The sequence below is a fragment of the Carassius carassius genome, chromosome 46 (genome assembly GCF_963082965.1).
Source record: "Carassius carassius chromosome 46, fCarCar2.1, whole genome shotgun sequence".
NCBI lineage: Eukaryota > Metazoa > Chordata > Actinopteri > Cypriniformes > Cyprinidae > Carassius > Carassius carassius.
The window spans coordinates 24,459,816-24,472,099 of record NC_081800.1 but is presented as its reverse complement, the minus strand read 5'-3'; the positions used below and the strand labels follow the sequence as shown (position 1 = coordinate 24,472,099).

The window sequence follows — 12,284 nt, the reverse complement described above, 5'->3', positions numbered from 1 at the left end:
AACAAACCGGTGGTTAGAAATGCAATGCCTTTGCCGGATTCATTACCACGTAGTTTTATTCCACAGAAGCACAGACACTGTAGCAGACATAACTTAAAGATGCTCTGCACACCACAGTATGCGGTGAAAATACAAATGGAGGAATTATGAGATGTGCATTTCACTCGTGTCCGGGTCTTATCATGAATCAGCTTTCCATCCATAACAGTTTCAGCTAAATTCCCCCCCCCCCCCCTTGTGTGAATAAATAAACAGAACGATTACAAATCATCACTCAGTGAGGTTTATTTGAATATAGAGTATGTGATATTATTATCTTTGCTCCAAAACATGGTGAGTGGCCCACACAAGCAATAATTTAAAACATAGCACACATAAAACTGTTCAAAAGTTTGTGGTTGGGAATATGTATACATATATATATATATATATATGAAATTAGTTACTTATGCTCACCAAGTCTGGATTTATTTGAGCAAAAATACAGTAAAAACAGAAATATTGTGAAATATTATTAGAATTTATAAGAACAGTTTTCTTAATTTATTCCTGTGATGCAAATCTGTATTTTCAGCATTATTACTCCAGTCTTCAGAGACACATGATCCTTCAGAAATCATTATAATATTATTTTAATTTAATTTATTAGCATTATCAGTAGTGCTGTCAAATGATTAATCGTGATTAATATATTCCAAAATAAAAGGTTTTGTTTACATAATATATGCATGTGTGCTGTTTATATGTATTTTGTATAAATAAATACACACACATGCATGCATATATTTCAGAAAAATGTGTTATGTTTTTATATTAAATGTAATTATGTATAATATCAATTATATGAATATAAACATAGACATGTAAATACATGTAAATAGTTTCAAAATATATGCTGTATGTGTGTGTATTTCTATATATACATAATAAATATACACAGTATACGCACATATATTGTGCAAACAAAAACTTTTATTTGGGATGCGATTAATCGCAAGTTTGACAGCACTAATTATCAGTGTTCAAAACAGTTGAGCTGTTTCATATTGTGGGAATCATGATATATTTTTATTTTCAGGATTCTTTGATGAATAGAAAGTTCAACGGAAGAGCATTTCTTTAAAACAGAAATGTTTTGTAACATTATACAAGTCTTTCCTGTCACTCTTGATTAATTTAAACCCCACGACTTTTTGGGGGAAGTCGTGGCCTAATGGTTAGAGAGTCGGACTCCCAATCGAAAGGTTGTGAGTTCGAGTCCCGGGCCGGCAGGAATTGTGGGTGGGGGGAGTGCATGTACAGTTCTCTCTCCACCTTCAATACCACGACTGAGGTGCCCTTGAGCAAGGCATCGAACCCCCAACTGCTCCCCGGGCGCCGCAGCATAAATGGCTGCCCACTGCTCCGGGTGTGTGCTCACCAGTGTTGGGAAGGTTACTTTGGAAATGTAATAGGTTACAGATTACAAGTTACCCTATTTAAAATGTAATAGTAGTGTAACTTTTTTAATTACTTTAATAAAGTAATGTAACTAATTACTTTTGAGTACATTTTGATTACTTTTATAAATTTGTAATGAATGTTAATTTGCAACTGTTAATCATCTTCAACCATTTTACACCATGCAGGTTTAACCTTACAGTAGTGCTCAATACTGTCAGACTTTCACCATCCTTCATCACCTGAATTAAGATGATCAAATTTGAACACATCCACCACACAATCAGACTTTAGTACTGACTTTTACTTAGAGATTGATCTGAAGTTCAAAGCAGATTTAAAATCAAAAGAAATAGTTTATAGATACTGTTTTTGAAACCAAATCTTTGCATAACTACAGGCATCTAACTGCATCTAACAATGGTTTGGGGAAAAATAGTTAATAAAAAAATAAAAGCATATACATCAACTCAAATACGGTTATCTAATAAGCATGTGTCCTATTTTGTGTACTAAACTCCTGAAACATTGGTAAGTGCAATTTAGTTTTTTTGGCAAATGAATTACCACTTGTATTTATTTTTACTACAAATTCCATAGTTAAACCACGGTTAGTGCCATACCATAGGCTATATTAATTATCCTAAGGGTTGTGATTTTGTATCCACTAGCTCCCCCTAAACCTATGATAAAATATGATGATTTGTCTGCTAACTTACTACTGTAACATTACAATAGATAATAATGACGTCGTTTATACAGTATTTTGAGTGATTGCGAGCAATGTGCTGCTGCTGCTTGACTAAGTAAACAAAGACAAAACTACATTAGCATATTTACAGATGAAACTGACCTGCACCTGAAACCCTGAACAGAAGTGTCGCTTCTCTGCTCCAGCTGTGCGCTTACACAGTTCACTCCGGTCTCTCTCTCTCTCGCATTGATTACTCGGAGTCTGATCCAAACCGTTCGGCGGAGGCGCGGAGAGCGCGCGAGCCCAACCATTGCCAGTCACGACTAACCGATTCATTATATATTAGAAATTTAATTATCGAATGGCGGATTCGGAAATAATAGCTTTAGTATATTCGGCCTGCAATTATACAATAACAATATTAAAGTAGAAGGCCAAATCGTCTGCCAGGCCACCGCGAATAGTCCCGGTTCTCCCGATGTCCAGTCAGCGCCTGATTTCCACAGACACGCAGAACGTGCAGGATTCATATTCAGTCTTTTTGCGGCTTAATATTCACAGACATCTGTCCATATCGGGTTTTGATTCAAGTGTACTGACCTACTTTTGATTTATTCGTCCAAAATGTGTCATATTGCGTCCGCGTTATAGGCTGAATTCCATTTTTATTACTCGATTCTACAAATGTGTTTTCCGCGTCTCGGAGATTATGGGCCATATGTCTTAGTGCAATTTGGGAAAGAAATAAACTGTATGTGGATGTGTGTAAATATTCAAATATAATCCTCTTTGTAATCGTTACAATTTTCATAAGTAACTGTAATTTAATTACTCATTTTTTCTTAGTAACTGTAACTGATTACTGTTACATTTATTTTGTAATTAAATTACGTAACGCCATTACATGTAACTAGTTACTCCCCAACACTGGTGCTCACAGTGTGTGTGTGTGTGTGTTCACTGCTCTGTGTGTGTGCACTTCGGATGGGTTAAATGCAGAGCACAAATTCTGAGTATGGGTCACCATACTTGGCTGAATGTCACTTTCACTTTCACTTTCACTTGCTGAATAAAAGTATTATAAGTGTAGGCAGTAGGCAGTGTTAGGTATAGCTGGCAGCTCACTAGGGTTTGGAACAGATCCATTATATCCATTATGACTACTTATTATGATTCTTGATTTAATTTAGAAAGAGTATGTCTTTATAATATGACAAACTCAAAGACTAATCTGCTGCCAGACACTTTGGAGCACTCTGTTGAGACTTTTAACACAACCTTCCAGCCATCATTAGAAGCAGGGCTTTTATCCGGAGGACAGTTTTATTGCTAAGAGGTTGCTCTTCCATGTCTCTGGAGACTTAAGGGGAAGTCGTGGCCTAATGGTTAGAGAGTCGGACTCCCAATCGAAAGGTTGTGAGTTCGAGTCCTGGGCCGGCAGGAATTGTGGGTGGGGGGAGTGCATGTACAGTTCTCTCTCCACCTTCAATACCACGACTTAGGTGCCCTTGAGCAAGGCATCGAACCCCCAACTGCTCCCCGGGCGCCGCAGCATTAATGGCTGCCCACTGCTCCGGGTGTGTGCTCACAGTGTGTGTGTGTGTTCACTGCTCTGTGTGTGTGCACTTCGGATGGGTTAAATGCAGAGCACAAATTCTGAGTATGGGTCACCATACTTGGCTGAATGTCACTTCACTTAAGGTAAGATCTAAGGTCTTTTAATATCTGGGCACACATGTAAAATACTAGACTACTGATTCGACCTTGCTCTTTGCTGATATCGATATGAGTTTTTTTTTGCAACAGGTATGGGTTTGTTTATACAAAAGTCTGAGACCACATGGAAAACCTTGTTTATTCAAACCGAAAATTATCAGAATGTATCAATTATGCCATAGATTTTCTTTACGTAAGTTTTGCATGTCAACTTTGCCAAAGGGTCAGATTTTCATTGAAGCACAAGATGCTCTTTGAAACATCTCAAATGATCTCAGATGAAGATGCAAATATTAAATCATTCTGTAATTTATGTACATTTTCCATGCACTTTCATTGAGAATTTTCACTAATTATCGTTGACTTTTAGACCAACTATATGTGTGTTCATCTTTCATTCTTTCTTTTGTCCAGAGAGCTGTAGCTAAAGGCTTTAAAGTGAACAGCACCCTTTGAGCCCAGTTCTTAAACAATGATGGCACCACAGTCTTCATTATTAAAGCAAAAAGTTCTGCATATTTCTGAAATCAAGGGCTGATTCATAGCCCTCCATTTAAATGTATTTTTTTTCTCCTGCTGCATATACCACCTGTAAAGAAAATAAATAGTTAATTTTAAACCTATGATTAGTGTCGCAATTACAGCTTGAACACGTTTGATATGGGTTGTGCTGGAATCAGGAGTCTGAAGTCCTTGTTGGCTCTTACAGCTCTGAGCAGTCTTTAGTGCAATCACACACTTAGGAAATAAGGCGAACAGCATATCATTTTACAAAGGTGGCATATAAAAGCACAAGGACAAAATTACATGTTAGTGCTCTTGTATAGATTTTAAAGTTGATTGAAAAACCACTAAATAAAATTCCTTGTTTTTCTTTTTTTCTCATGATAGTTCCATTAAAATGTTATTGTCACACATTTATTATCTTTGCAGTGTAGCATTTGTTTTGTTGTTGTTTTTTATATAAAATTAAGTAAATAATTGGCTTTGAAATTGTCGCTGTACTAAAGAAAATTAATAAAATGTTAGGTAGCACTTTTTGTTAGGTTCACAATTTTAAGGTCCAATTCTCACTATTAACTAGCATGTATATTAATAGCATATTTGCTGTTAATATATATGTATATGACTTATTCTGGAAGAATATATTTTAGATCCCTTAATCCTACCCCATACCTAAACCTAACAGCTACTTTACTGACTATTAATAAACAGCAAATTAGGAGTTTATTATGCCAGAATTTGTAATTAATAGTTAGTTATTAGTGAGAATTGGACCTTAAAATAAAGTGTGACCAAATCTTATTTTTACTTTTTATTAAGAGGACAGCATATCTGAGATTAATAATAATTATTTTTTGAAAGACGTTTCTTGTGTTCATGAAGGCTGCATGTGTTTGATAAATATATATAAACAGAAATTCTGTCATCATTTACTCGCCCTCAAATTTCTCCAAATCTGTAAGAATTTCTTTCTTCTGCTGAAAACATTCTGTGGAATGTTGGTAAACAAACAGCAACTGACTTCCACACTTCCACACACACAATGTATGTTTATATATATATATATATATATATATATATATGTGTGTGTGTGTGTGTGTGTGCTCTTGTTTTTGTGTCATATCAGGACACAACTCTGTATAATGACATGGGTATGACACAGGTATTACAAGGAGAGGGTGACTTATGAGGACATAACCCATTTCCCCATTTTTCAAAACGCTTATAAATCATACAGAATTAGTTTTTTTGAGAAAGTCAAAATGCACAAAGTTTCCTGTGAGGGTTAGGGTTAGGTGTAGGGTTGGTATAGGGCCATAGAATATACAGTTTGTACAGTATAAAAACCGTTACACCTATGGGATGAACCCACTTTTCACAAAAAACAAACGTGTGTGTGTGTGTGTGCGTTTGCGTGCGTGTGTGTGTGTGTGTGTGTGTGTGTGTGGATTTTCTTGCTTGGCTCATTGCTGAAAGAAAAAATTTCAGACATGAAAGACCCTTCTTTTTTATAATAGATTGAATACCATTTTGTTTCAAAAAGGAAAAATAGGCTTAACATTGTAACTGTACCCTTGAACCTGGTGCCACTCCATGAAAATATGTGTATGTCGCTGTAATAAGCGTTATCCCAACCGCCACAGCTCCCATTATTCGTACTGTTCTTATGTTTGCAACTTTAGCACAGTCAGGTTTATTAGGTGAAATGAAATTCTCATCAGTTCAGGTTTTGTACAAAGCAAATCAGCATGCATGTGGCCCTCGTTGGTTCGTGTAGAGAGAGGTAATTAAGCACACAACCCTTTTGTCTTCAAATTGCGCTTGAAGTTTTTCATCGCAGGTGGGAAGAGCTGCTGTCAGGAGAGGTTGTTTTAAGTGTTGCTCAAGACTGAACGCTTATGTGTGTGTGTAACTTTCTTTTGTGTCGTCCCCACAGATATTTTCCTCAAAAGTTTCCCCGTGCATCCAAAAGAGCTCAAGGACAAATTGTTGATTATAAATGAAGAGGAAGGGGGTCTCTCTGACGAGCATATTGCCTCTCTGAGGAGGTAAGAGTTACTGCCTGCCAAACTCCACAGCTGACACAATAGTTCATCTCTTCACAAGTGGTGGCATATTCGTATTTTAAGCAGGGTTGTTGTTTAATAAATTGTTGCTTCATGAACACGTGCAGATGTCGTGTTTTGCAGCTTTTTTTCAGTATCTCTTGGCAAGACAGCTTATCATCTTAAGTCAAGTTTAAAAATGTGTGCTGAATATGTATAAATTTCATGCTGATCCAAAGTAGTTTATGCTGATCTGGTGCTGTGCTGAAATTTAATTGAGTTTTTCTGGTCAAAGATAGCTTGTAAATCTCTCATATAGAAAATGATCACAGAATCCTGGATTCAATCATGTTGCCAACTTGTTTTCTTTTATAGCACAGATTTTGTATTTCTTTCTTGGAACTGGATGGTAAAAAGATTGAATCCAATATTGCATAACAAGAAATTGATAAGCAATTTTGTAGGTCGGTCATTTTTGAATGGAAACCCTACTAGTTTAAAAAGTTAAATAAGATAACATTAACTAGCATTTTGGGGGGAAAAAAGAGAATCCTCTCCGGGTCAAAATGACCAGAACATGAGGGTTAAATAATAACTGTCTGTTTTGAAGAAACACACACATTTATGTTCACAAGATTTCACAGAACTTCTTCAGTATATCTGATAGAAAAACACGATTCATCACATTTATACTATATCTGTGAGAACAATGCATGATATTATCTGCATTAGAATTTTTTTTTAAAGACGTTTTTGTGCTTTATTAGTGTACAATCTCAGTTTATTGGCTCATTATCTGATTGTTTTTATCTTTGCATGCTTTAGCAACTTTAGCAATGTAACACTACCATTCAAAAGTTTGAGGTCCATAATAATGTTTTAACGTTTTGAAAGATTTTAAGCATTTATTTGATTGAAATACAGCGTGTAACCATCTCCCCTCTCTTTTAAAGAGATCTGCTACAAAATATTTTGAGCGAGGGGCACAATCTTAACATATGTACCTTGAGATGTACCAAATAATATTGAATCAATACAGTATATATTTAGAAGTTTAGAAAATGTAGAAATTCCAAATAAACACACAGATGTGGTTTACAAAATTATTATCGAGAAGTAAAAATTGGCATGAACAAATAACGTAAGATGTTTAAATGAAAGATGAAAACTTGTATGAATGTTAGCATTTGGCATAAAAGCAAACTTTTTTTATTATGAAAAAAAAACATTTTAAGATTTTTTTTTTTTTAAGTCTATCATGATCTAAACATTAAAAAGCCAAAAGTAAATAGTAATAAAAATACACATATCTATAACACATGCATGCACATTTTAACCTCAAATGTTAATACTTGAATAAAAGATGCATGTCCATGTTTTTTGTCAGTGACCCTTTTATGAAATATAAATGAAAATAGAGCGGTGGATATCAGCAGACCACAGTTAAATGTGCCAGAACAGAGTGTGGCCTGTGATTTTTGTAAGATGCTCCAGTGGCAGATCTAATGAAGACCACGGAGAACACGAGAAGTCACCGGCAGTTCATGTCAAGGAGCGCACCATAGCGTTTCTTTAATGCTAATATAAAAGAGCACATGCCAGGCTCTCTTAACAGAACAGCCTGCTTATAAAACTTTTATCGGATGTATTTGAGTAAAAGGAAACTATTGAGTTGCCCTGAGGGAAGCTGGAGAAATGCTTTCTCCTCCGCATTTGTCTGCAAGAAGCATCCTTAGATGACTGCTGGAGGCCGACCTTCATGCGGGAGCCATAATCTAATGTACCTACTGAGAGATTTATATTTATTTAGCAAATGCAACAAATTTCTTAGTGTAGCTTCTGAATGCAATCTTAACCACGATGGTCCCAGCAGAAGTTGCAATATTAATGGTGGGTGACTTTGGTTTCTCCATCTGAACATCCTTGGGCTCATGAAATAGTCAGTGTGGTATAGATTCGAAATTCACTAAAACGACCTGAACACAGGTCCATTTGAGAGGTGATACGGGTTCAAACAGGATGCAAGTCAGGAACATCAACTACCTGTGCACTTTATTCAAGCTGACTGCAACTTGGCTTTTAATCATCCCCTGTTCCAGTGGAAATCAGAACAGCATGCACCCTTTACGGAGGACTAGAAGGAGAGACGCAAAGAGAAAAAGAGGCAATCTCAGAGGAGATAATAGGCTTGCTAGGCAGTCAACCTGGAAAAAGGGAACAAGGGTTGTGTGACATCCTTTTAGAATTGTGCATGCTTAAGAAATGGGCATCTATTAAATATTAATGAAGCTGAGAGTTTGGACCGATGCAGAACTAAATTAGGGCAGGCATTTCAGTGCTTTGCCCTGTTTACATTTGTTGTGCTCTTCATCAGATACGTGCCCACTCCAGATGACATAGAGATGTATAAATCACATAAAGGAGAGCCGAGTGAACTGCATGTGGTGGACCAGTACATGATGGAGGTAAATCTGTCATCACACTTAATCAGTTCAATAACAGAGCCGATGACAAGCAGACGTGATATTCACATGATGTGCTGTTAATGATTTGAATTATATTTCCGTCTGTACATTTTTTGATTGCATCTCTCTGCAGGTACCTTTCAGAATTCATGCAACTTTGAATATTCGATTATGTATGTTATAATTTTTCTAAAAGTATTTGATTGCAAAAAAGTGTTATAATGAAAAGCCTAAATTTGTACAACAAAATTTTGTTTTTGCATTATCGCATTATATCAAGGATTAAATCATTGCTATGTTATGTTCAAATATATTTAATATTTTAATGATATATATTTAAGATAATACAGAAATGATTTATGATATTCATTTGGAAATTGTTGTCAACATAAAAGAGCATTACTCTGCATTTTCTAAAAGCATCCCATAAGATTTTGTGATTTGGGAACCATAACCATCATATCATATAAACCTTTAATGTATGTTAGTTCACATTATATATTACCTATAGATTCTGTGCCATCTTGTCAGTTGTGCTCGATGTGAGCACAGCTATAGTTTCATATGTCTAAGTGCATCGAATTCTTCTGATCCTCATTATGTGCAAAATCCATGAGGGAATTTAATTTGGCAGCTGTTGCTTTGAATTCTTAACCTTCATATTCACAATGCAGACAACCACACGACTTGATGAAGGGGTTTTTATAAGAGAATTCAGCAGTTGCTGTCTTGTGTTTGAGAGGAATCTTTAATTTGAACAAATCGTGGATATGGTGTTTGTGATTCATTAATCACAGCGCCAGTCAATCCTAAAGGGTTGAGGATCAGATTTATACAAGAGATCTTATTTTTTCAAACATTATTCCTGGATAATGAGCCTTGCATAATGATTTCTTACTGGAACACCTTCCAGCAGCGGTGGTCACTTAATATGTGAGATACGTAATGCATAAAACATGTGAAATATGAATTTCTTACCTTGAAATATATATATATATATATATATATATATATATATATATATATATATATATATATATATATATATATATATATATATATATATATATATATATGCTTGTATGTAACCTGAGGGCATACATCATGATTGTGTTTCAGCCGATATCTGGGAACCTGTTGAATATGTGTATCACTGAATCTTACAAAACATGACACAAGTTAGATTTTCTCCTCAAAATCAAGACAAATGCACTTTTTTTTTTTTTTTTTTTTTGCATTATTTTCATGAAAGTTTACCTAATATCTTCTGAAATCTAATATCTAAGTTAAAATGAGTGATTAATAAATGCTGTAAATAAATCTTCATAAAAAAAACATATATTCTTGTGTTTTGCTTTAGATTTTGGTGTGAAATCTGTTTTACTTGTATATAATCTGAGCATGTGTATAGCTGCATATCTTGACATTGTCCATGCTGTTTTATGATATATCACCTCTTCCTCAGATGTGCAACATCCCGAACCTCAGCGCCCGTCTGGACCTGCTGCTCACGATGCGAGAGCTGCCCATCTGTATGGAGGACCTCACGCCGGTCAGACTCGCATTACAAACACCTCATCTGCACCTGTCAGTCATGTTTGTGTCAGCCTGCTTCTGTTTCTCTTGCTTTCCCCGTCTCTTTTCCACTGAACTCTGCTGAATTGCTTACTGATAGGGCACATTCAGAAAATGCATTTATTTCAGAAAGAGAGGCTCTTTTGGATGCCTTCATTATTACTTTTAATAAGTTACAATAAGCAGTGTGCTTGTGAGTGTGTATTAATTTAAATGTTTGTCTGCGTGCTGACATTTTATTTCACAGTAAGCACCGCACAGCTCTGATGATTATGATTGACAGAAGAAGCAAATGAAAGTTTGTTAGTGGAAAAACAATTTCATGTGAACTCAAGTCTCACAGTACGCCTAGAGTAAATCAGTAAGCTTCGCACAGGTGGATCCCGAGGCACACAGCTGAACGGAGAGGGAAAAAAACAAAGAGAAAGAATAAAAAGCTCATTTACTAATGCAAACGACAATCTTGGCAGATGGCGGGCGCTCAAAAAAAAAAAAATCAATGAAATGGACTTGAGGTGGAAAAAAGAGTCATGCATTAATACACAGAGGTTCTGTTCGCAACGAATCAGCACTTCGAGTGAGTTTCTAAAGGCAAATTTCCTTCAAGTCATTTATTAGTTAGAGAGAGGTAGTGGTGGGCAGGAGATGTAGCCCAAAGAGCACTCTGAAGGCTTTTTCTACCTGTGAGTAAAAAAAAAAAAGCTGAAATCCCTCTTGTACTTACAGTGCATCAAAGTTAGTCTCTCTATAGCCATCTTGCTCTTCTGTTCTGCACCACTGAATACATTTCATTCTGACGTTGCATTCTCTCTGTGCTCTGAAATGGGATGCAAAGACGTGACATAGATTTTCTGTGTGAACAGATGATTATATACCGGCTGCAAGTTTAAACAAGTAAGTGTGGAGGTCAGGATCAGGGACGCGTTGGGATTTTTCCAGAGGTTATGGGTGTTTTACGGCATCAGAATCGGCTTGACTCAGCATTCAGGTGTCAGTAAGGGCTCATGTCTTCACCTCAGGGAATTGACAGCTATTTTAGCAGATTTTGCTGTTCTGTCCATCTTGCTGTGCTCGGCCGTGTCACTGATTGCCGTCAAAGATGCCAGAAGTGACTGCCATTTGAATCGCTCACTCTTTTGTGTCAGTAGTGAGAATCAGGGTTTCAGCAGGTCTTAAACAGTCTAAATTCAGACTTCTACAAATCAATGCCTTTAATGGTCTTAAATTGGAGCAGAAAATATTACAACGTATGGCTTCCTTATTATTCATCTTCCTTAGTATTCATCTCTTGTTTTCCAGTTCAAATATGTAAACATGCTTAAATCAAGATACATTTACTTGAGATGTAAAATTAATGAATTCTTGTTTTCTGTAAAATTACATTTTGAAGTCATTTTATAAGAAAATGAGTCTATGCTTAAAACAATAACAAATAGCCTATATGTCAGTGGGGTATGAAAATAGTTTTCTATTTGAATTAAATGTTGTTGTTTTTTTACCTTATGTATCATAATGCTTCTGTCATTTTGTGTCTCAGTTTATTTTGATTTAAGAATCTTTAGACATTTGTGCTGGAAAACAAGACAAAAATACTGAACAGAAAGGTACAGGAAAAGTGATTGATAACACGTTACAATAAGGTCCCATTAGTTAATAATGTTAGTTAATGTATTAATCATACATTTATTACAGTATTTGTTAATGTTAGTTAATGAAAATATATTTGTTCATTTTTAGTTCATGTTAATTCACAGTGCATAAACTTATGTTAACAAGCACATTTTTTTTTTCATTTTATTTCATAAATTTAAAATTAACTAAGATTAATTAATGCTGTAGAAGTAT

The 12,284-nt window shown here is 35.6% G+C and overlaps 1 protein-coding gene across 1 annotated transcript in view; it reads left to right on the top strand.

Annotated features, from left to right (window-relative positions):
• LOC132129232 (formin-H) overlaps window positions 1–12,284 on the top strand; it is a 55,358-nt gene that overhangs the window by 21,319 nt on the left and 21,755 nt on the right. Inside the window, exons 9-11 of the mRNA XM_059540741.1 lie at window positions 6,291–6,402; window positions 8,774–8,864; window positions 10,330–10,416. Of these exons, the coding sequence (XP_059396724.1) occupies window positions 6,291–6,402; window positions 8,774–8,864; window positions 10,330–10,416 (290 nt within the window). The remainder of the gene's footprint in view (window positions 1–6,290; window positions 6,403–8,773; window positions 8,865–10,329; window positions 10,417–12,284) is intronic.